Source organism: Rhinatrema bivittatum, chromosome 7, assembly GCF_901001135.1.
Source record: "Rhinatrema bivittatum chromosome 7, aRhiBiv1.1, whole genome shotgun sequence".
Taxonomy (NCBI): Eukaryota; Metazoa; Chordata; class Amphibia; order Gymnophiona; family Rhinatrematidae; genus Rhinatrema; species Rhinatrema bivittatum.
In genome coordinates, this window is record NC_042621.1 from 286,846,016 (window position 1) to 286,871,960 (window position 25,945).

The window sequence follows — 25,945 nt, forward strand, 5'->3', positions numbered from 1 at the left end:
CAAAAAGCCAGTAAGAGACTTATTAAGGAAATTATTTAAAGATAACAATAAATTAGACCAATTGAAGAAAAGGTATCAGAAACAAAAGTGTGCTCTGAGGCAAATCCCCTATCTCCTGCCCACAGTGGGCTTCAAACAGGAATTAGAAAAGCACACTCACTGGTTGTCAAATCTACCAATTTCTTCAAACAACAACATTTTTACAGGCTTGATGTCTAATCGGGAAACAATTTGAAAATAATAATGTCTAAAGTACTTGTTTCAAAACATAGATAACATGCTGTCTGCTCTTTCTGCCCAGTAAGAATGCCTTAATAATAAACCTCTTATTGGGTTTTTGTACTGCGGCAATTTGCAAAAGACTGCTTGCTGTTTGTGGGTAGTTCAAAGGCATAACCTCCATTTTCAACCCCTTCTGTGTGACAAGGTCAAAGGTAGAAATTACTAATCAGTTGGGTAGAGGTTAAGGGTCAGTTCTGATACAGATTAAGGAGCACATCCATACAGACCAAGTGTCACATTTTTGTCATCTAATAGGTTATAAATAATTATAGCGTTGTGTTTTAAATAAACCTCCTCCCCCCCCCCCCCCCCCCAAAAAAAAAACACACACTCACTTGGCCATAGGTGCCAAATTGCCTAGCTGCAGCTCTGGGTCTGCTTATAAAGCCACACAAAAGTCAGGGCCCATTTAGTGACTATAAAACAAATTAGCCTTCCTCACCCCTCAAAGCCCTTCTAGTGGGGGGAAGCTTCAGTGCTTTCACCTTCAGTGGTCCCTTATTACCACCGACAAATGGGTGCTCAAAAAAATCCAGAAAGATTATCGCCTAAGCTTTCAAACTGTACTTGCCCTGACTCCGTCGGCCCCTTATTCAATCCCCCAGAGTATCTTCAGATCCTGCAACAGGAACTAGCCTCATTATTAACAGCCAGTGTAACAGAGCCAGTCACAACAATGGGGAACAAAGAATTTTAACTTGATATTTCCTTCTTGCAAAGAAGTCAGAAGGTATGCATCCTATTCTGGATCAAAGAAACATAGATACCTCAAAAGAGAGAGATTCAAAATGAATTTCCTAGGCATCATCCATCCTTACCTGAATATAACGAATGGCTGATGACCTAGATCTCAAGAATGCATACACAAGTTGTAATTCATGCTGTTCACAGGAAGTACTCATGCCGATCACAGGAAGTATCCTCTTTTACAGTAGCACACAATCATTATCAGTACTGTGTACTCCCCTTTGGTCTAGCGGAGGCCCCAAGAGGTTTTGCAAAGTGCCTAGAAGTAGTGGTAGCCCATGTCAGAAAAAACAACGTTTTGGTTTTTCCATACTTAGATGACTGTCTGATATTGAGCAGATCCTATCAGGAGGCCAACCTGAAAACTTCTACACTCTTCATATGCTCATATTCTTGGGAGTTTACTGTCAGTTTCCAGAAGTTCAATTGCACTCTGACGTGACAATTGAAATTCATAGGAGCATATTTAGACACTGTGAAGAGAGAGGCTTTTCTTCCATTTCAAAGAGTGAGCACACTAACTTGCATAATTCACTTCCTGTCCAGCCAAACTTCAGGTTCATCTAGATTCTTCATGGAAATGTTAAGCCACATGGCAGCTACAGTTCATGTGACCCCCTTTGCATGCGTCCATGTGAGACCAGCTCAGTTGACTTAAAACTCTGACGGATCCAGCATTTGTAACCAATGTCTCAGAATCTTTCTATCCAAAATCCTCACTAGTTCACCAGCCTACCGGTATTCTTCATGTTCAACCTTTTATCCTCAGCAAATTCAGCAGGCCCTTACTACAATGCCTCCAAATCAAGGCTGGGGAGCATATCGAAACTCTTAAACATAGAAATGATGGCAGTAAAAGACCAATGGTCCATCCAGTCTGCCTAGCAAGCTTTCCATGGTAATATCTGCCGTGCAGGTTACCCCCATGTATCAGTCAGTGCTGCTTGATGTGCAATGCTTATGGACTTGGCCATAGAAGCAGTCCTGTGGGTTTTTTTTCCTTAATATCTGCACATTAATACTCCAGACTATAAAAAAGTCGAGGCTCATGTTGGTTATCCCTGAATCCAAATTTCTCTTTCCCTCCACCCCTCACCCACCTCCTTTGAAGCAGAGAGCGATGTTGCAGTTGCATCAGAAGCATCAAGGGTAGTAATCCATTTTCTGTTAAGTGTAGTAACTGTTGCTTTGTTCAGGTAACTCCCATGCTTATCAGTTTCCCAAATTGTAAAAGTCGGGGCTCTCATTGGTTGCTGTCTAAATCCAATTCCCATTTTCTCCTGCCGTTGAAGCAGAGAGCAAATGTTGGAGTTGGTTCAAAAGTATCTATCGCCATTAACAGTAGTAACCTCCGCACTAGCAAGTCCCCATGCACTCTTTCTTCATTTCCTTTAGGACTTGGCCATAGAAGCAGTCCTATGCTTTTTCCCTTATTTCTGCATATCAGAATCCCAGACCATGGAAGTTGGAGCCCTCAGTTGTCTTCTGCATACAGTTCCTCTTTTCCCCCACCATCTGAGCTCAAGGATCTTGGAGCACACACGAACAAAGACTACACACAAATTATCTGGATCACTGAGCCATTTTCAAAGCTCTGTTAGCATTCGAACCACATCTGAAGGAAACAGTAAAGTTCAAACAGACAATCAAGTAGCTATGTATTTCATAACTAAATGGAGAGGGACAGGGTTTTTGAATCTTTGCAAAGAAGCATGCAAAGAAGCAGTTCTAAGAAAAATATTCCTTAAAGCTATTCACCTGCCAGGTAAAGACAACATCTTGGTAGATTCTTTTGAGTCGTCATCTGCAACCCCACAAATAGTCACTCCACCTAAACAGCGCAGTTTCACTTTAAACTTTGGGGAACTCTGCAAGTGGACCTCTTTGCATCTCGGTTCAACCACAAACTTCCTCTCTTGCTGGAAAAGACCAGCACCCAGCTCACTCTCGCCAAATATGTTTTACATTCCGTGGAATAGAGGACAAATGTATTTCTCAACATCTGATAACCAGATTCATTAAAGGCCTTTAGCATTTTCATCTGCTCAGTGAGATCTAAATATAGTACTTTCTCAACTAATGAAATCTCTTTTTGAACCCTTATATCCATGGATCCCAAGTTTTCTTTCTTGGAAGGTATTATTTTTAATAATAGCTACCTTGGCACATAGAGTTAAAGAACACCAAGCCTTAGTAATGCATACAACCTACACCCAGATATTCAAAAATAGGGTAGTTCCATGAATCAATCCTAAGTTTTATCTGAGGTAGTGTCTGTTTTACCAGAATCACTTGTAACCCACCTTCCGCAATGGTCAACTTCCCAGCCCTGGGGAGCATTGGATTGGCTCTTCCAGATTGGGGGAACTTTCAGAATTTTCAGGTACCATGGGCTGAGGGGCAGGACTACTTGCAAGGACCAAACTGGACTGAGAACACTATCTTGAAAAAAAAATAATGTCTAGTCCGTAATTGTTCTCCAAGATAAATACATTTTACTTAAAAACCACACAGTTCAGCAACACAAACCACACAGTGAAAGTACAATGGAGAAGTAATCTAGTGGTTAGAGTAGCAGGCTAGCAACCAGGGAAGCCAAGGTTCAAATCCCAGCGCCACTCCTTATGACCTTGAGCAAGTCACTTGTCCTCCATTACCTCAACTACAAACTTACAGGCCAATAACAGTACAGTGCGCTCCGACGGAACGCACTGTTAACCGGCATTTGGACGCTCATTTTGGACTTGCTAGCTTTACCCCTTATTCAGTAAGGGGTAATAGTGCGTCCAAAACGCGTGTCCAACCCCCCGAACCTAATAGCGCCCGCAACATGCAAATGCATGTTGATGGCCCTATTAGGTATTCCCGCGTGATTCAGTAAGTAAAATGTGCATCCAAGCCGCACATTTTGCTTTCAGAAATTAGCGCCTACCCAAAGGTAGGCGCTAATTTCTCCGGGCACCGGGAAAGTACACAGAAAAGTAGTAAAAACTGCTTTTCTGTGCACCCTCCAACTTAATATCATGGCGATATTAAGTTGGAGGTCCCGAAAGTTTAAAAAAGTAAAAAATATTTAAAATGGGCCCGCAGCTGTTGGGTCGAAAACCGGACTCTCAATTTTGCCGGCATCCGGTTTACGAGTCCGTGGCTGTTAGCAGGCTCGAGAACCGATGGCAAAATTGAGCGTCGGCTGTCAAACCCGCTGACAGCCGCTGCTTCCGTCAAAAAAGAGGTTCTAGGAATGCGCTAGTGTCCCTAGTGCCTCTTTTTACCGCCGGGCCTAATTTAAATAAAGATATTGAATCGCGCACACAGGAGAGTGGGCGTTCGCCCACTCTCCCGCGTTTTTACTGTATCGGCCCGTTAGATTGTAAGCCCTCTGGGGATAGGGAAATACCTACAGTACCTAAATGTAATCCGTTTTGAAGTACTGAAAAGTAGAATGTAAATCAAATAAAAAATACAGTTCAGAAAAATATTAGAAACTCAAGAAAAATGCAGATCAATATAAAAAAAATCATAGTTCATACTCTTATGTTTTTTCCCTCCTTCCTAGTTACTCTTCCTTTGATTTTTCCCAGGTCCTCTGTGGTCCCCAGATAAAGTCTCTTCATCAATTTCTCTTCCCAATAATTTTTCTCCAAATTATCTCTCAGTCCCATTACTCCCACATACATGGAATGGCTCCCAGGCAACTCACCCCCACACTGAAGCTCCTCACAGACACTACTCTCCCTTGAGTCTCACTGGATTCCACTGCAGCTCCACTCCTATACTCCAAAACTCCACTTTTCCCTTCTCTCCTCTTCTCAGGTCCTGGGCCTCGTCACACCAAAACTTTCTTTTTAATCTCCGGTTCTCCTCTCTGGGGGTGGCTTATTGAAGTCCCCTGTTTGTCCACTTCTTCCAGAACCTGTAGCACCACAGAAAGCATCACCCCTTCCTTTCTCAATGGCTCAGATCCCTCCAGGGACTCCCTCCAGAGACCCCTTCCGCAGCAACCAGCCTTTGTTCTACGTGGAACACTCCTTTTTATACTCCCCAGTGTACATAGCCCTCAGGGGAAGGGCCACACTGGCACTCAAGCAGCACACACCTCCCTTTGCACTCCAGATGAACCCTTCTGAAAACTAGTTCCTTGTGTTAACCAAACCATCTACCAACTTCTGATATAACTGTGCCATCTGGTGGCCAGTAGGTGTTGCCAACATTCTTTCTGAAACCTTATTCTAACAAGGGGAACAAGCCCTTCACACCTTGGACTGTAGAAGAGCTGTGTTTTATTTGGAAAGATCAAAATCTTATAGAAAAATTCATCAAATGTTTGTTTTGGAATGCTTGGTTATTTGAGTTGTAAGAGACAAATGCTTTCTGCCTGGATATCAGACTGCATTTCTTTTGCTATACTAAATCTGGTCATCAACATTATGGCAACGTAAAGGTGCACCAAGTACTATCAACTTTGTCTTCCCTAGCACCTCCTCGTTCAACTTATGTTCAAGAAATCTGCAAGGCAGCTACATGGTCCTCTAGGCATACCTTCATTAAACGTTACTGTTTTGAGGAATCTTATAATGATAGTGTCTTTGGTCAAGCAGTACTTATAAGCCTATTTAACTAGATCCTCCTTCCTCTTAATACTGGGTTGCCATGCACCAGCCACCTCAAGTAGTACAATTATACATTGCAACCCTTCACTCGGGAATCGCCACTTATGAGGCTGAATTGTCTTGTTTGTCCACAGAGAAAGCAGAGTTGCATACCTGTAACAGGTGTGCTCTTGAGGACAGTAGGATAATTCAGCCACTCTAGATCTAGCACATCCACATTGGTGCCATTGTATGGCATCACTCATTTGTATGGCTGAATTGTCTTTCTGTCTATGGAGAAGACCTGTTACAGGTAACCAACTTTGCTTTGCTCGAAGGCTCATAAGATATCTTCACTCCATTGTGATGAGAGAGAGACTGAATGCCTTGCCTTCCTAAGAGCCATCGTAGTGAGCTGCTGGAGGGTTTTCTTTCATCAGATAAAAGCCATCTCTTGGAGGTGAGCTGGAGCAGGTCAGAAGGGGACAGTTACAAAGCTGATGGCATAGTCACTCTGTCTAAGGAAGCATGGTACAAAAATGCTGTCAGAGTAATCGTAATGTGGAAGGAACGCTTCCCGTGTGTGGATTTTCATCTTCTTGTTGCCTAGAATGAAATTTACAAGGTGCTTTTCCATGACCTATACATATGTGTTTCCCTCACTTTTTTCTTCAAGTTGTTGTCAGTCTGCTTTTCAGTATTGATTTAAGCAGACACAGTCAGTTATGTTGGGAAAGAGTTTATAAAGAAGTATCTTGGTAGCCTAATTTTTTTGTTATTTATATATATATATAATATCTTGGGACTGTTGGTGGAGGGAGCTGTTCTTTTTTGACTGGTTTTTGGTTTTTTTCCCTTTGCTATGAAGTTGATAGTCTTGGTTAAAGCCTTGAAGTACCTCCCTGCAATGGCTGATGTTTTGTTATGGTTTTAATGTGTTAGCGGTGGTTCAACAGGATTGACCAATCCTTCTGCCTTAACTTCTCATCTTACTGTCTTCATTTCTGCCCTGCGAAGGAAAATGTAAGGAAAAACATGATTTTTTTAATATAAATGACATTCCACTAAATATCTGTACAAAATAGATTTTGTGCATATTCTGAGAAACGAAAGTACCGTATTTGACCGGGGGTGGGTTGTTTTTTTTCTGGTGGCCTTTCTTTTTCACTGTCATTTCCATAGTAGTAATGCAGCAATAGTTACTGTCCAAGAGATAGGTGCATCCTGCTGAACCAGTTTTGACTAGATGCCGTGGTCTCTGGTACAGTTATTTTTTGCTTGTGTCTGCTACTTCTGCAGGGTTTTAGGTGGATGTCAGTTTCAGCGGTGCCTACCTTACCAGCTCTGATCATCTTCATTATGAGTAGAACTAACAATAGCAGCAACGTACAGCAGTTCCTTTTAGAAGGCTTGGTGGGCAGTGCTATTTTGAAAACTAAAATGTGGTTAGATAACTGCACGAGCGGCATATAGACAGACGTATAACCAAAAATGTGAATTCCCCCTCCAATAACAACTTAAACTTATCTCTCTAAACTGAAGCCCAACACTCTTTACATCTGAGTGTATCAGAAACATGCATTCGTGGATGGTCAGGACAGCACAGAATACTGGAAACTGCATTTCCTTCTGCTGAGGACAGTATGGCAGGAATGGAGCCATGATGATATGATAAAGTGGCACAGGCAATCGTTACCGTGCTGTGACCACCACATCGCACTGACTCTTAGGGGGGACCAGGCCAGGGTCCAGCTGTCCGTACTCTGGAAGCGCTCCACAAGCAACCTCCCGGTCAGAGCTGCTGCACGAGGGCAGACTTGACATGCAAACTAACTTTAATTGTAAGCTTTGAACTATCTGGGAACCCGGATTTGATGGGGTGGGGGAGGGAGGTTGGTAAATAATTGTTGGAATATTCATGACCCAAATTTCTAAAAAGAGAAGAAAGTGCACTCTGTGTACCGGGCGGCATTTCAGTGTGCCCTTGACAAGAATGGATACTCGTCCTCTATCAATTTATAATTTTACTGCTGCATATTTTGGGAGAGTTTTTTAAGCAGTTCTCCTACAATTCTCCAGTAGCCATGGGGTCAGCTACTTTAGCGATTGTGCCGCACTCAGTAGATGTGCCCTCCCGCTCAGTACATGAGCTAATAACATTGAGTGGCAGATCTGCAATGTCGTATTGCGTAATCTCCTGTTTTCTAGCGTGTAGGCAGATGGACTCATGACCAGTGGATTATGCTCCCCTGCCAGTAGATGGAGACAAAGCAAGCTGACATCACAGTATATATACTCCTGCAGAGACTCCAGCCTGCCAGTATTCTCTCTCTCCAGGAGATGGTGGGCGTGCATCTCCCTGTGGGGAATGCTTCAGATTTTGGAAGGAGAATTTTAGCTACATGAGGAAAAGCCTCACTGTCCTGAGGTGATACCAAGTGGTCCCTCCCCCAGTTGAGAATTCCTGAGGTGATTTCCATGGTCCCTCAGATGTGTGCCTTGGTCCGGTAGCTGGGTTTCCTGGCGTGGACTTAGCTGATTGTACAGCTGAAAGGCAGCGGGTGCAGGAGGCCGAGCGTGGCAGTGACTGCATATGCCCTCTCCCCCTGCAGCTGGAGACCATCTCTGTGCTCAGCCGGTAAGTGCTGAGCTCTGGTAAGTTTTAAAAAAAAAAAAAAAAAAGGAAGAAGATTTTACCTTCCGAAACAGAGACAGTTGGAGGGATTTCCTCTGGTCTCCGGGCTTGGCGTGCCATTCCAAAATTGTTCCTGCTCCCGTTGGGGTTAGGGGAACTGGGCAGCCTGGCGGGTTGAGTGGCTCCCGGTCGGCTAGGCTCTGCAGTTAGTCTTCTTACCTACACGCCACTCGGTAGGCCATAGCAGTGCTTTTCAGGTGCTTCTGTGCATGTTGTCTGCCCTTTACAGGACGGCGGTGTGCGCTCAGTTTTGGGCGCGCCTTTTGCGCATAAAACTTTTTAAACTGGTGATACACCGAAGCCTTCACACACAAGTTGTGCGTGTGGATTGAGCAGCGCTTATTTTTTGGGGGCGCCTAAATTTTATGCACATAAATTTTTGAGCACGAGCCGTTTGGACGCACATACTCTGCCGCTATGGTGCCAGTGAACAAGAAGCCTAAGCGCCTTTCTCTCTGAGTTGCCTGTCATATCCAGGCTTCTCAGCCTGAAGTGGCTTCTAATCTGTGTCACTGCTGTTTGGACTTCCTCTAATTTTGTGAAGCCAGGGTCCCCCCATCCTGAAGGTGGTTTGGTTACGGCTTTGTCCGGAGGTTCGCCAGACCTTGGTGCTCCCTTGACTGGCTCCTCCTTAGGAGATGGCAGTTCCATGGGCCCCACTCCAGTTCCTTCTGGGTTTGGCCTGGAACCGGCTGCTTTTTCTGGGGAGGAATTTTTTCAGGGTTTACAAGCCTTTCTTTAGGTGCAGTCCTCCGCTTTGCCCGGTCAGGTCAGACCCTCAGCCGGTAGCCCCCTCCCTCTTCCAATCCTGTGCTTCAACACTAGTGTGCACCTCTGTTCTCTGCAGGTAATCCCGACAGGAACCCAGATGGCACTGATGATGAGGCTCATCCTGATTCCCTGGAGGATGGGAAAATTCCTCCAGGACTTGTAACCACATCAGACCATGTTACGGTTCTTTCATAGAGATGAACTGTCAGCTCTGATTTTCCAGACCTTGCAGAAGCTATGTGTTCCTGGTAAAGATTCCATGTCAGAACAAAATAAAAATCCCATTTTTTTTTACTTGCATATAAAGCCTCTTGTTTTTCCCCAGTTATGGATACCATTCAGGAATTGATTGATCTTGAATGGGACGCCCCGGAGGCAAATTTCAAAGGGGGTCAGACATTAGTAAGCCTGTACTCCTGGATCCAACTGTGAGAGAACGTTGCATTTTCCCAACGTAAATGCGCTGGTCTGTGCTGTCTCTAAGCGGAAGACTATCTTCGTGGAGCAAAGGAGCAGCCTTGAAGGATGTACATGATAGACAGATTGAGTGTATCCTTAAAGAAGCCTTTGAAGCAGTGGTGATAACTTTACAGATTGCCTTCTGTTGCGCTCTTGTGGCCCATTCTTGTCTGTTTCTCTCTCTCAGAAAATTGATGATTTTGGGGTGAATTCCAGAGCAGTTATGGAACCCGCTGCTGCCTTTTTGGTGGATACGGGCTGTGATTTGGTCTTTACCTCAGCCAGCGGAGTGGCTTCAGTGGTAGCAGCCAGGCGTCAACTATGGTTGCAAAATTAGTAAGCTGACGCGGCCTCCAAAGCTAATCTTACGACACTGCCTTTTAAAGGCTCGCTCTTGTCTGGGAGTGAGTTGGAGAAGCTGGCCAGTAAGTGGGACGAGTGTCCAGTTTCCTGATTGCCGGAGGATGGGAAGTAGTTGCAGCACTCCTCTGCTATGAGGGTTCATTTCCGGGGCTCCCAGTGGTTTCATCCCTACAGAGGACTCGGCCTTTCAGTAGGTCTCAGTCCTTTCATTCCAGACAGCCCAGGAGAACAGTGGGCTCGGGTGGTGGATCTTCGGGAACAAGAAATTGGAGGATGTTTCTCTTTTATCAGAATTTGGTCGAGATCACATCTGACCAGTGGGTCCTGGAGGTGATATGAGAAGGATATGCGCTGGAATTTCACAGTGTTCATGGTGACTCCTTGCCACTCCCCGCAGAAGAAGCAGGCAGTGGAGTCTGTGCTTCAAAGGCTCCTCAGGCTGAGGGCTGTGGTTCCAATGCCCATATCTCAAGAAAGTATGGGGCGCTATTCCATTTCTTTTGTTGTGCCCAAAAAAGGAGGGCTCTTTTCGTCCTAACCTGGATTTCAAAAGGGTCAACCATCATTTGAAGGTGACTCATTTTCACATGGAAACCTTACGCTCTGTGATGATAGTAGTGCAGTCGGAGAAATTTCTGATCTCCCTGGGTCTGTCCAAAGCCTACCTTCATATTCCCATCCGTTTGAAACACCAACGTTTTCTCCATTTTGCGGTGTTGGGGCGCCATTATCAGTTTCCAGCGCTGCCCTTTGTTGTAGCCACCACCCCCAGAACGTTTTCCAAGGTTATGGTGGTAGTAGCGGTGGCTTTGAGAAGAGAAGGGATTCTGGTGCACCCATACTTGGACAACTGGTTGATTTGAGCCAAGTCTCAGGAAGAGATCTGCCTGGTGATGCACAAGGTGATCTCCTTGTTGCAGGAGCTCGGTTGGGTGATGAACCTGGACAAGAGCAATCTTCAGCTATCTCAGTCATTGGAGTATCTGGGAGTTCGGTTTGAGATGGGACCAGACAAGGTTTTCCTGCCGGAAGTTCAAATTCAGAAATTGATGTCTCAGGTGTGTCAGTTGGTGAACACTATACACACGACAATGTGGTCCTATCTACGAGGGCTCGGCTTGATGGTGGCAACCCTGGAAGTGGTACCATGGGCGAGAGCACATATGTGTCCTCTTCAGCACTCGCTACTGTCTCATTGAAACCCGCAGTCACAGAGCTATTCAATTCAGCTCCACTTGCCAATGGAAGTCTGCTCTCACCGCCAGTGGTGGTTGTAGGAGGCTTGTCTGAGAAACTGAGTTTTCTTGTCCTCCTCAACCTGGTTGGTACTTACGACAGATGCAAGTCTCCAGTGTTGAGGAGCTTGCTGTCAGGAGCTGACGGCCCAAGGGTGTTGAAATGCTGAAGAGTCCCGCTGGAACATCAATCGCCTGGAAGCCCAGGCAGTCCGATTGGCATGCTTGCAGGTCAGCCACAGGCGGCAGGGTTAAGCAGTCCGCGTGATGTCTGCTAACGCTATGACGGCAGACTACATCAGTCGCCAGGGAGGAACCAAGAGCCAGCAGGTGTTGCTGGAAGTAGACCAACCTATGTAATGGGCGGAAAGACATCTGCAGATGATCTCTGCCTCTCAGATTGCAGGAAAAGACAACGTAAGAGCAGACTTTCTCAGCAGAGAGAATCTGGACCCAGGAGAATGAGTGTTGTCTGCTGAGGTGTTTCAGCTGATTGCGGATCGCTGGGACCTTCCATTCCTAGACCTGCTGGCAACTTCTCACAATGTGAAAGTTCCTCGATTCTACAGTTGCAGGAGAGATCCGTGGTCCCTGAGCATAGATGCTCTCATACGGGTCTGGCCGGATTGCCTTATGCCTTTCCTCCATAGCCATTGCTGAGCAGGATGATTCGCAAAATCGAAGGCCACAGAGGGCTAGTACTCCTGGTGGCGCCAGACTGGCCATGGGGTCCATGGTATACAGATATGCGAAGACTCCTGGTGGAGACCTCTTCCACCGCACCTGGATCTATTATAACAGGATCTGATTCTTCATGAGGATCTGACTCTGTTCTGTCTTACAGTTTGGCCCTTGAGAGTGCTCGCCTGTTGAAGTGTGGGTATTCTTCCACACATGATTTTCACCTTACTCCGTGCTCAAACGTTCTCCACTTCCTTAGCCTATGTGCAAGTTTGGGGAGTATTTGAGGCCTGGTGTGAGGAATGTGGTGTTCTTCCTCATTCAGTTAAGATCCCGCTCATTGCAGATTTTTTGCAGATTGGGTTAAATAAAGGATTGGCCCTTAATTCCTTGAAGGTGCAGGTTGAGGCTCTTGCCTGTTTCAGGAGTTCGGTGAATGGTGGTTCCTTGCCGTCTCATCCTGCTGTGGTTTGGTGCTGCATTTCTTGGTGGGCCCTATGTTCCAACCACTACATAGCCTTTTCTTGCGGTTATTGACCTTGAAGACTGTGTTCCTAGTGGCTGTATGTTCTGTGCGTCAAATTTCTGAGTTGCAGGCCTTGTCTTGCTGGGAGCCATTCCTTCAGTGACTCCAGGGGTGTTTCAGCTGTGTACTGTTCCATCTTTCATGCCCAAAGTGGTGTCGGACTTTTATTTGAATCAGTCCATTTCCTTGCCATCCCTGGATAAGGTCCGGGATGCGGAGGAGTATCATCTCCTGCGCTTCTTGGATGGCAAGAGACTTGTCGTGCAGTATCTTGATGTTTCTGAGCCTTTCCGGAGGACGGATCACCTGTTTGTCCTCTATAGTGGGAGTAAGCAGGGTGCTCCAGCTTCACGGGCTACCATAGCTACCATAGTTCGCTGGATTGTGTATGTGGATGCTGAAAAGCTGTTGCCTACTCAGGTTAAGGCTCATTGCACTGGGCTCAGGCAGTGTCATGGGCAAAGGTTAGATTGCTGTCTCCCGTCGACATGTGCTGAGCTGCGATGTGGCCCTCCTTACATACGTTTTCCAGGTTTTATCGTCTGGATGTGCGGGCCCGGAAGGAAGCAGCCTTTGCACGTGCCTGTTCAGGAGTAACTTTGATACATCCCATTGGTCATGAGATCATCTGTCTACACACTAGGAAATGGAGAAATTACTTAACTGATAATTTTGTTTTCCTTAGTGTAGACAGGTGGTCTCAGCTTCCCGCCCTTGGCTGCTGAATGGGTGTGTCAGAGTCGTCCTGTGGGGCTCTGAATCCCAACAGATTACTGGTAAGTGTTCATTCAGTCCCTAGATTAGAGTACCTAAATTCTTACAAGAGTTCAGAGTTTCTTGTTGGTTGAGAACAGTTAAGGTTGACTGTTTTTAATCAAGTTTTTTGCTAGTCTGTCCACAGTTGCTTTTGAAGAGAATACTGCCAAGCTGGGGTCACTGCAGGAATATATATACTGTGACGTCAGCTTGCTCCATCTCCATCTCCTGGCAGGGGGAGCATAACCCACTGGTCCTGAATCCATCTGTTTTCACTAAGGAAAATGAAATTATCAGGTAAGTAATTTCTCCAGTACAAGAGCTAATGTTTACGTGATATAGAGTCCTGCCTCAGGAGCCTATTCAGACAAACTGTATCTCGTGGATATTTAACTTGAGGTTCTGGTGCCATGTGTGGTTCTTCAGAGAGCTTAAAGCACAGAAGGAAGAGTTAGACTGAGTCATTAATTCAAATATGCTGTTTACTGCCCCCCTCTTATCCTTGAGTCAGTTTACCCAATTGTATTTGTGTAGTAATAATGCTATTCTGTCCTCTCCGCTTTCAAGCCTTCATGTAGTCCTTGTATTTAAAATCTGCTACCAGACCATCTACCACAGCATTTTGGAAACTGGGGACCAAAGTTTTTAAAACAGAGAGGCTATAGTAGATTATTAAAACCAAATGAGCTTCCCCAAGACTATTAAAACCAAATGGATTTCCCGAGACCACCATGGTAGGTGGTGGTCTCGGGAAAGCCACAGAATGGGCCATGCTAACTATATGTTTACTCAGATCATAGTATGGGTGGTCTGAGGAAGACAATCAAAAGGGCCGTGTTAGATAAAATGTGTTTACTCAGACCATGTTAGGGTTGGTCTGGGGAACGCCATGAAAAGGGGCCGGATGAGGGGAGATATGATAGAGGTCTATAAAATCATGAAAGGACTTGAACAGGTAAATGTGAATCAGACTAGTGGGCTCTCTATGAAGTTAACAAGTAGCACATTTAAAGCAAATCAGAGAAAATTCTTTTTCACTCAGTACACAATTAAGCTCTGGAATTTGTTGCCAGAGGGTGTAGAACTAGTAGGCTGGGAGAACGAGAGAGATGTGGAACAACAGTGGACCAAACTAAAAGGAGCAATTACCAAGGCAACTAATCTATATGTTGGAAAAGTAAAGAAAAGCAAGAGAAAAATGAAACCGATCTGGTTCTCCAAGGAGGTGGCTGACAAAATAAAGGCTAAAAGAACAGCGTTCAAGAAATATAAAGGATCCCAAAAGAAGGAGCACAAAGAAGAATATCTGGTAGCACTGAGGGAGACAAAGAAAGTAATCAAGAAGGCAAAAAGTCAAGTGGAAGAAAGCATTGCCAAAGAGATTAAGAGAGGTGACAAAACATTTTTCAGATACATCAGTGAAAGGAGAAAAGTTCAAAGTGGTATAGTGAAATTGAAAGGTGAAAAGGATCAATGTGTGGAGAGAGACGAAGAAATGGCAGAAATATTAAACAAATACTTCACTTCTGTGTTCACTAAAGAAGACCCTGGAGAAGGACTATCGCTAGTTAACAAACTAAAGGGGAATGGAGTAGATATAACTCCATTTACAGTAGAGAATGTATGGGAAGAGCTGAGGAAACTGAAAGTGGACAAAGCCATGGGGCCTGATGAGATTCATCCCAGGATACTGAGGGAGCTCAGAGATGTGCTGGCGAGTCCGCTGTGTGACCTGTTCAATAGATCCCTAGAAACGGGAGTGGTGCCGAGTGACTGGAGAAGAGCGGTGGTGATCCCGCTTCACAAGAGTGGAAACAGAGAAGAGGCTTGTAATTACAGTCCGGTTAGCCTCACCTCGGTGGTGGGAAAAGTAATGGAGTCGCTGTTAAAAGAAGGAATATTTATTTATTTATTTATTTATTTATTTATTTAACATTTTTATATACCGGCATTCGTAGGACACATCGTGTCGGTTCACAATTAACTGAGAAAGGAAATTACATTGAACAAGGGGGGTTTAACTGGGAGAATTGGATAATAATTGGATAAAAGGAACAAGGTAAAAAGCGAAGAACGAGAGAAAAGAGAAAGCAAGCATGGATAACTTAATTGGAAAGATATGGGTTTAAAATTACATATTACATATGTGAACTTATTTACAACGTTGGGGGGAGGGGTGAGGGGAGAGGGAAAGGGGGGGAGAAAATATGCGAGAGGGGAGGTAAAGGTAAAGGAGAGATTGATATGGTAAAGAAGGCGGGGGGGGGGGAGGCTGAAGAGGCTAAGAGGCGGGGGGGGGGGGGGGGGGGGGGGGGGGGGGGGGGGTTGGGGGGAGCATGGGGTGTGCTGGAAGGGTTACCAGGGTGGGAAAGGTGGGAAGGGCTGTATATAGAATGCAGGTTCCTGCATGCGTGGGAGGCCTAGGGTTGAGAGGAGTTGGGGTAGGCCCGTTTAAACAGCCATGTTTTTATTCCTTTTTTGAAGTGGCTCAGGGATGGTTCTAGTCGGAGTTTGGCCGGGAGGGAGTTCCAGAGGGAGGGGCCTGCGATAGAGAAGGCTCTTTCCCTGGTGGCGGTGAGGTGCCCAATTTTGAGTGAGGGGGTTTGGAGGGTGCCGGCGAGGGCGTTTCTGGTGGGGCGGTTCGATTGTCGGAATTGAGGCATATCTTCAAGCCAGGGGGAGCTGTTTTTGCATAGAGTGTTATGTAGGATGGTAAGTGTTTTGTATTGGGAACGGAATGCAATGGGGAGCCAGTGGAGATTTTGTAGTATGGGAGTGATATGATCGGATTTTCTTGTGTTTGTTAGGATACGTGCCATGGCATTTTGGAGGATTTGAAGAGGTTTAGTAGTAGAGGCTGGGAGGCCTGGGAAAAGGGCGTTGCAATAATCGAGTTTGGATAACATGGTGGTTTGCATGACGGTGCGGAAATCATGGGCGTGAAGGAGGGGCTTCAGTTTTTTGAGGGTTTGGAGTTTAAAGAAGCCTCCTTTTAGCAGTGATTTAATGTGGGATTTCAAATTTAGTTGGTTGTCTAGGTAAACTCCTAAGTCTCTGACGCTATGTGGTAGTGATTGAGCTTGTGAGGCGTTTTGGATCGTATGGTGGATCGAGTCGGAAGATTGATTTGTTAGGATAAGGATTTCAGTTTTGGAGGTGTTGAGTGCAAGGTGGAGATTGGAGAGGAGTGAGTTGATGGAGGTCAGACAAGTTTCCCAGTACTGCAGGGTTTCGTTGAGGGATTTTCGAATGGGAATCAAAATTTGTACGTCATCTGCGTGAGCTATCTACAGTCGGAAGAATTGCTGGACCAGAGGCAGCATTGGTTCACCAGGGGAAGATCCTGTCAGACAAATCTGATAGAATTTTTTGACTGGGTAACTAAGGAATTGGATCAAGGAAAAGCGCTCGATGTCATCTACTTGGACTTCAGCAAAGCTTTTGATACGGTTCCGCACAGGAGACTTGGTGAATAAAATAAGCTTAGGAGTGAGTGCCAAGGTGGTGACCTGGATTGTAAACTGGTTGACGGACAGAAGACAATGTGTGATGGTAAATGGAACTCTCTCTGAAGAGAGAGCGGTGATAAGCGGAGTGCCGCAAGGGTCGGTGTTGGGACCGGTCCTGTTCAATATCTTTGTGAGCGACATTGCGGACGGGATAGAAGGTAAGGTTTGTCTTTTTGCAGATGACACTAAGATCTGCAACAGAGTGGACACGCCGAAAGGAGTGGAGAGAATGAGACGGGATTTAAGGAAACTGGAAGAGTGGTCGAAGATATGGCAGCTGAGATTCAATGCCAAGAAGTGCAGAGTCATGCATATGGGGTGTGGAAATCCGGAAGAACTGTATTCGATGGGGGGTGAAGAGCTGATGTGCACGGAGCAGGAGAGAGACCTTGGGGTGATAGTGTCTAATGATCTGAAGTCGGCGAAACAATGTGACAAGGCGATAGCTAAAGCAAGAAGAATGCTGGGCTGCATAGAGAGAGGAATATCGAGTAAGAAAAGGGAAGTGATTATCCCCTTGTACAGGTCCTTGGTGAGGCCTCACCTAGAGTACTGTGTTCAGTTCTGTTCAGTTCTGGAGACCATATCTCCAAAAGGACAGAGACAGGATGGAGGCGGTCCAGAGAAGGGCGACCAAAAAGGTGGAGGGTCTTCATCGAATGACTTATGAGGAGAGATTGAAGAATCTAAATATGTACACCCTGGAGGAAAGGAGGAGTAGGGGTGATATGATACAGACTTTCAGATACTTGAAAGGTTTTAATGATCCAAAGACAACGACAAACCTTTTCCGTTGCAAAAAAATCAGCAGAACCAGGGGTCACAATTTAAAACTCCAGGGAGGAAGACTCAGAACCAATGTCAGGAAGCATTTCTTCACGGAGAGGGTGGTGGATACCTGGAACGCCCTTCCAGTTGAAGTGGTGAAGACCAAAACTGTGAAGGATTTCAAAGGGGCGTGGGATAAATACTGTGGATCCATAAAGTCTAGAGGATGTGAATGAAGAGAAGAGGCAAGGGTGTGGCTTGAGGGAATGATGGCTACTACCTGGAGATGAATATCCTTATTCAATAATGCAACTCCAACATTGCTCTATGCTTCAACGGCAAGAGGAACTGTGGAAAAAAGGATTTGCCACCACATAAAAGCAGGGGAGTAGCTTGCTTGTTACGGCGGTTACTACCCCAAACCAGAAATACCTCATACTTCACTTTCAACGTAAATCCAGCATAGCTCTCTGCTTCAACGGCAGGGGAGCAAGTCTGATATTTCACTTTCAATGCAAAGCCAGCATAGCTCTCTGCTTCAACGACAGGGGAGCAAGACTGATACTTCACTTTCAATGCATAGCCAGCATGGCTCTCTGCTTCAACGGCAGGGGGGAATGAAGAAAGGTGGAGCTATATTCAGGCAACAATCAACAAGGACTGAATTACATAGTCTGAATAAACAGATAAGCATGGGTGTAGTTTGCTTATTGCGGTGGTTAATACTCCTAACTAAATTAAGCTATTTCACTTAGATGCAGTTCCAACACTGCTCTCTACATTAATGGCGGGCGTGGAAGGGAAATAGAATTTAAAAAAAAGGTTACTAAGAGCCAAGAGAAACAAATAAGTATTTGAGAGAAAAAAAAATAAAGTGTGAAAACTTGCTGGGCAGACTGGATGGGCCGTTTGGTCGTCTTCTGCCGTCATTTCTATGTTTAAAGCAATTAGCTTATCTGGGTTTAAAAAAGGTTTCGATAAGTTCCTAAAGGAGAAGTCCCTAAACTCCTTATTAATCAAGTTGACTTAGGGAATAACCACTGCTTGCTGCCGGCATCAGTAGCATGGGAACTATTTAATATTTGGGTACTTCCCAAATACCTGTAACCTGGACTGGCCACTGTTGGAAACAGGATGCTGGGCTTGATGGACCCTCTGTCTGACCCAGTATGGAAACTTCTTATGTTCTTATGTAAAAGATGTTTCCTCTGACCACAGTAGGAAAGGCTACCAGAATGGCCATGTGAAACATAGAAACATGATGGCAGAAAAAGAAAATATAGCTCATCCAATCTGCCCATCCATCCATTTAATTTAGCATTAAAATTCCCCTCACCCCCTCAGAGATCCCTTGCATTTATCCCATGTTTTCTTGAATCCAGATACTGTTTTTGTATCCACCACCTCCACCTCCCTCTCTGTAAAGAAATATTTCCTAAGATTACTCCTGAGTCTACCTCCCCTTTCACACTCATCTCATTGTAACCGTCTCTTTTAGTCAGTAAGGAGGTCCAGACAACTGATCCGTAAAGATAGACTTTTATTGCCAGCAAGATGCAGCTAAGACAAAGGCTTAGTACAACTGCATGCCCCTCCCCTCCAGGAGCAGACTCTTATGCACTTTACAGTTCTTATCTTTTACACATGCGTTCTAAGCATTGCTGAGCAAGCATATTCCGGCTGAGGGGGCTACTGACCCCCTCCCTAGACACCCTGGAACTTTCGTGAAACTTCTCCCATGTTCTGCAGGAGAGGCTGCTGGGACTTGCAGTTCTGGAAAGGAATCAGACCCCTTCATCATGACCTCTCGTTCTATCATATCTCCCCTATCTCGACTTTCCTCCAGGGTATACATGTTTAGATCTGTAAGTATATCCCCGTGTGCTTTAGAATGAAGACTATTGATCATTTTAGTAGCCACCCTCTGGACCGACTCCATCCTGTTTCTATCCTTTTGAAAGTGCAGTCTCCAGAATTGTACACAGTATTCCCAGTGAGGTCTCACCAGGGAATTATACAGGAGCAACATCACCTCCCTTTTTCTGCTGATCTCTGTGTGGCCAAGCATCTTTCTGGCTTTTACCATCGCTTTCCTAGTGTGTAGCCAAATGGATTCAGGACCAATAGGTTATGTGCTCCTTTGCTAACAGATGGAGACTGACTCAAGTTTCAAAGCTGACGACACCCTAGATATACCCCTGCAGTGACCTCAGCCATTCAGTATCTCTTTCTCCTAGCAGATGTGGATTGTGCCTTCCCTATCGGGAACACAGTACTCTTTAGAAGAGGAAATTTTACCTTTAAATTGGAGAAAGAACGAGCCCACTCTCCTGCAGTGATACCTAATGGTCCCTCCCCCAGTTGAGAATTCCTGAGGCAATTTCCGAGATCCCTCAGAGGTGTGCCTTGGTCCAGTAGCCGTTTCCCAGCGTGGATCGTTTTATCTACCTGTTTGGTCACCTTAAGATCATCACATACAATCACCCCCAGATCCAGCTCTTCCTTTGTGCTTAGAAGAATTTCACCTCCAGTATTGTACCTTTTCCTTGGGTTTTTGCATCCTAAGTGCATTACTCTGCATTTTGTAGCATTAAATCTTAGCTGCCAGACCCTAGACCATTCCTCGAGCTTTACTAGATGAGTCTTCATGTTTTCCATTCCTTCCTGGCTGTGCATCCTGTTACAGATTTTGGTATCATTTGCAAAAAGACAAACCTTTCCTAACAACCCTTCCTTTATGTCACTTACAAAAGTGTTGAAAATAACCGGTCCAAGGACCAATCCCTGAGGCATACTGCTAATAACCCCCTTCTCAGAGAAAAACCCATTTACCACTACCCTTTGTGGCCTCCCACTCAGCCAGTTTCTAGCTCAGTCAGTCACTCTAGGATGCATACCAAGGGCGCACAATTTATTTATAAGCCGTCTGTGCGGATCTGTGTCACAGGGCTTGCTGAAATCCAAGTACACCATATTTAGCGCTCTTCCTTGATCCCACTCTGGTCACCCATTCAAAGAAATTGATCAGATTCGTCTGACAAGATCTAACTGTAGTAAAACCAAGCTGTCTCAGATCTTGCAATCCATTGGATTCCAAAAATAGCCCTATCCTCTGTTTAGCAGTGATTCCATTAGTTTACTCACCACAGAGGTCAGACTAACTGGCTTGTAGCTCCCAGCTGCCTCCTTACTTCCACCCTTCTCCAGTTCTCCAGAAAGTGGAGCAGAGGCACTCAGCACGGAGCAGCAGTTGCCACATGCCTGGAATTGTGACCCTCACAGAGAAGAATGTGAAGGGCAGCTGCCTCGTTAGTGTTATAAAAGAGACGTGGTTTTATAATCAGGTCTGTAAGGGTTTTAGGCTAGTCCTACGCGATTCTGTGGAGAGAAGTGAGGATAGTGACGAGTTTGCCTAGGATCAGAAAGAAGCTTACAAGGAAGTGGGTGTATTGCTTAAACATTGGGTGACTCACAAGGTCACCCAATTAAATTACCTTAAAGTGCGCAGACCAGGCCAGACGGCATTCACCTTTCAGTGGTGGGCAAGGACACACATTTTATCACTGCTAACAGCCATAGAGACACTGACAGACTCTCAATCTAATAGTGGGGGAGTCGGGACCAGGTAAGGAGTGCCTGTCCTTTTTTTGTGCCCCTCACTGGCACAAAAAAAGGACAGGCACTTAATCGAGGCTGCTCAGGTGCCATTGGATTGGGGGGTGGGAGGGCAAAGCCATACCTAACCAGCAGGTCTATCCAGTAACGAGCAGTAGGAAGAGCTGCGTTAGTGCCGGCGCACCCGCGGTTGCCGCAACACACAGTGCAGCTCACCTACCGCTCGAACCTGTATGTAAATAGCTTGCAAATGCAAGCTGCGTCTAAGAAGCGTCCGTGAAGCGTTAGGCCCGCGCAAACCATTTTACTGTATAGAGCGCCTATACAGTATCCTGGGTGTGCGGGCCTAACGCTTCACAGCCACGCTGGTATCTGTCATTTCAAATGTCATTTGAAATGACAGATACCAGGAAGTCGGGATTGCCAGTCCCCTCTCCCCTCCTCCCGAAGCAGGGCGCGAAAAGCAGCCTTGCTCCAGGAGGAGGGAAGAAGGGACTGGCAGTACGAAGCGGCGAAGCGACTTACTTTTTGAAGCCCCCTCCGGACATCGGACGACCTCTCCTGCCTCCAGCTGCTCGCGAAGATGGACGCCTGCACGGCCGCTGAAGACGTGGCGTCACATGCCGTGACGTCACGTCTTCAGCGGCCGTGCAGGCGTCCATCTTCGCGAGCAGCTGGAGGCAGGAGAGGTCGCTTTACACTGCCAGTCCCTTCTTCCCTCCTCCCGAAGCAGGGCGCGAAAAGCAGCCTTGCTCCGGGAGGAGAGAAGAAGGGACTGGCAGTGTAAAGCGGCGAAGCGACTTACTTTTTGCATCCCCCTCCGGACATCGGACGACCTCTCCTGCCTCCAGCTGCTCGCGAAGATGGACGCCTGCACGGCCGCTAAAGACGTGAAGTCACGACGTTTGGCGTCACGGCATGTGATGTCACGTCTTCAGCGGCAGTGCAGGCGTCCATCTTCGTGAGCAGCTGGAGGCAGAAAAGGTCGTCCGATGTCCGGAGGGGGGTGCAAAAAGTAAGTCGCTTCGCCGCTTTACACTGCCAGTCCCTTCTTCCCTCCTCCCGGAGCAAGGCTGCTTTTTGCTTTTTTTTTTGCTTCGGGAGGAGGGGAGAGGACTGGGGCTGCCCCGGAGACCAGCATCCATGGACGCGGCCAGGGCAGGTGAGTGGAGGGTGGGGGAAAGCTTGCCGCCTACCCTTACCCCTGCCTCTAACACAGGGGTAAGGGTAGGCGGTAAGTTAGCAGGTTAAACGCGCGGCAAAACGGCAGGGTAAAAAAGCGATAGTCGGGGCGCAGGTTACTGGATGCTAGGGAATAGCTAATTCACTCGTTTACATGCAATATACATGCCACGTGCGGAAGGGGTTGCCCGGGGATTTTAGGACGCGGTAGGAGTAGGTTAAAGGGGGTTGTGGATCGCAGGAAGGGCTAACGCGGCCGGAAAGTGAGTAGAACGCGGGTTAGGAGCGGGGTAAACGCGGCCGCACTTTACTGGATAGACCTGCAGGTTCAGTACAATTACTTATACTGTGGTAGGGATGGCTGCAAAAAAAAAAGAGGCCATGTTAAATGAGGCAGAAGCATTCAGCAAGGGGTGGCTGTTGCCACATGCCCTTAGCATCGGCATTCACAGAGTAGAATGCTGGTGGGCACCCACCTCACTAGTTTGGTTAATTTTTAGCTTTTTTTTTTTTTTAAATTCCACCGTTCATGACTAGTCAGCCACTTCAAAGCAGATTGTATTCAGATACCAAAGGTATTTCCCTGTCTCCAAAGTGTGCCTGAGGCAATGGAGGGAGAAGTGAACTTGGCCAAGGTCACAAGGAGCATCGGTGGTATTTGAACCCTGGCTTCCCTGGTTTGCGGCCCTCACGCTCCAACCACTAGGGCTGCTCCTCTGCTCTTGGTAGTCTGCTTCAGCTAACTTTAGCTGGCCTGTCTACTCTGCCTTTCTTATGCCAGTGAAGGATGGTGGTAAAATTGGGTGTAACCGCTGGAATGAATAAAGCCGTTTCTGCTCGCTTAATAAAGGTGATCGGGGCACGGGGTGTATCGTGTGGTTCAAAGCATGAACGGGAGGGGAAGGAAAAGATGCCAAGAAGAGTGCCTCGGTGATCTCTCCTCTCTTGCATAATGTAAAAACACCCCAGCCCTTCCCCTTAATCTCGCCCTGCACAATGTGCTCTGCTTTGCTGGAGATTTAACATGGATGCTTAGTCACAGTGCTGGTATTCATGGTCCCTTTCCCAGCATCACAACTAGCCCAGTTTTAAGGCCTGGGAATTGTGGCTCGTACCCGTGGCAATGGGCTGTTTTTAATCAGAACTTGTCCCTGTTTCAGAATTCCACTATGGAGGCATTCAGCTGACCGTGGATTTTGCTTTCTTTTCTTTTTCATCGCATTCCAGAAAACGAGGGACCGGCTGACTGCACCGTGCAGCTGATCTCCCTGAAAATGCCCTTCCTGGTGGTGAACGGCAGGGACGACGCGCACGACGTGGAGGAGGACCTGAGCACCCGCGTCAGCCGGCTAACGACCAGCACCGTGGAGAGCGTCGAGATCACCATCCAGCCTTCCGAGAGGATCGAGGAGCCCCTTTCTCCCGAGAGCTCCCCTTCCAAGTCCCCCTCCAAGAAGAAAAAGAAGTTCCGCACGCCGTCTTTTCTGAAAAAGAACAAGAAGAAGGAGAAGGCCGAAGTGTAAATGCTCGTGGCGGTAAAATATTAAAAAAAAAAACACCCACGCATTTCAAATTGTGCATAAGAAATTGTAGAGCGTGCAGTAAACTGGACCTGAAACTAAAGAATAGAACTGGAAAAAAATGTTGGTGTGAGGGGATTTGGTTTTTAATTCATTTTTGTGTTAAATAACTAGTTTCTCCTGTGTTCCGAAACAAAAAGTTTGTGTGAGTTTGAGTCATTTTACTAATTTTACATTTTAGATCAGAATGCCTAGGTAACAAAGTAAAAAAAAAACAAAATCGACCTGCCTTTGAATATATTTTTACAGATCTGTCTGATAGTCACGGGAGAGCGACTGGAAAGACCTCTTAATGTTGAAATCATGGTTGCCTCATGCGGTGACCCTTCAGATGATCCATTTTTGTATTGAGATTCCTCACTCTATATATATATATATATATATATATATATGTTATATATTTTTATAACCCCGGTGGGTGCATATTAACAGCACGCACGTATAGTAAGTATACACTGGCACACAAGTAAATGAAATTTTAGAAACCTGTGTTTGAGATTTTAGTAGGGATTTTACAGAATTTGTAAAATTGCCACTCATATATAGTAAACTTGTTTTTGTCAAATGCTTCAGTTTAATGTGTTTCCAAGTTCCTCCCTCTGTTGTATTGGTTGGAAAACCCTTTACTTAATAAGGGGTATTTTTATATACCTAACATTGTTAACTTCGTTTAACTCTTCCAAACAACCAATTCGTTTCTGTGTTTAACATTTATCTACCGTTCAGTATAAAACTATTATAAGCATGTGAGCCGAGTGGATTCTAGGGATGCTTGGCCCTTAGTATCTTAAAATGTAATTAAGGAATCCAGGGTCTTGGTTTTGAAGTGTATACAGTTCAACTGGATTCATGTTAAAACTTTTACTGCACTTTCTCACAATATTTTCTTATAATGAATGCGGAAGAAAAAGGATAGCAACCTCATAGCAGAACCAAATGAAAGAGAACATTATTATGCAGAAGGGAAACTGCATGACCGAGCAGGAGCGTGGCAGTGACGGGAGGGTGCACCGTCTTGACTTGGGTGGGGGTTATTGTACAGTATGGACTGTGGTTTGAGTTGCTTCCAGTGGTAGTTCATGCTTCCTGAAATCTTTGTTTCAGCTAGCATGGAAGATTGCAGTTATGCACTATGCTACTGATGGTGGGGGGAGGGGGGTCATCTGTTTTTAATTCAATTACCTGAATAAAATGGTGAACGCACATCTTGATTTCAGTCCCAGTGTCTAGTGATAGGGGGGGGGGGGGGAAGGTCAGCTGATCAGCGGGAAGGGTAAGTTCCCAGAGCTGCCGGCTCAGACTCCCTGGGTGATGTTTGGTGCGTCTCGGAGGACGCGGAATAGCGTTTGTCCTGAATCTGCCCAACTTTAAGTACTGGTGCTGAGCACCTGGCAGCTGCTCTCACATCGGAGCCTGCAATGAGTCAAAAGCGCCACCAAACGCTGGCGCTGCATTCTAGACGTGCAGTTTGGATCCCATTCTCAAAATGTTTTAGTCTGTACCCCCTGAAAATGGAGCCCTTCAACCTTTTAAGTAGGTTTTACTTATAGTACACAAGAATAACCTTTTTTGCCTCACTAAAATGCATGTAGTACTATAGTCCTGCAAACAGAGAATGGCATTACTGGGGAATGATGGTGCTCCATCTTCCTCTTGCCCTGAAAGCCCCAGACATTTCACAAGCAAGAGATTTTCATGAGCTTCCAGCCACAAGGATGGCAACTTTCCAACCAGTGTTCCTCTTTTTAAAATCTACAATATGGCTTTTCAATTTTTGACCTCTTCAAACACAATTGTATCTTGACTTGACATAAAATCATATCTCTGTGTACTGGTACAATATTTAGAAAGTATACCTGGCAAGTGCAATAGTAGAAGCTTTATTCATTTATACAGCTTAGTTGAGAACTTTGTTGTCTAATTAGTGGACTTGCTGGGGAGACCCTGGATGTGATGACCCTTCTGACGCGCTGCTGAATACGACAGTTTACAGCAGAACCAGTGAACTGCAGGGGGGAATATCAGGAAGACTTGACAAGGCACCCTTCCTTCTCTACTGTTAGTTTGGGCAGGAATTTGGATTAATTACTTCGTGCAGCTCGTGTAATTACACACAGGCCGATACAGTACAGTGCGCTCCGGAGCGCACTGTTAGCCTGCTCTTGGACGTGCATTTTCCCTTACCCC

At 45.8% G+C, this 25,945-nt stretch overlaps 1 protein-coding gene across 1 annotated transcript in view; it reads left to right on the plus strand.

The window, feature by feature from the left end:
• ADD3 (adducin 3) overlaps nt 1–24,038 on the plus strand; it is a 379,802-nt gene extending 355,764 nt beyond the window's left edge. Inside the window, 1 exon segment of the mRNA XM_029610347.1 lies at nt 23,406–24,038. Within this exon segment, the coding sequence (XP_029466207.1) occupies nt 23,406–23,701 (296 nt within the window). The 3' untranslated portion in view covers nt 23,702–24,038.
• The last annotated feature ends 1,907 nt before the right edge of the window (nt 24,039–25,945 follow it).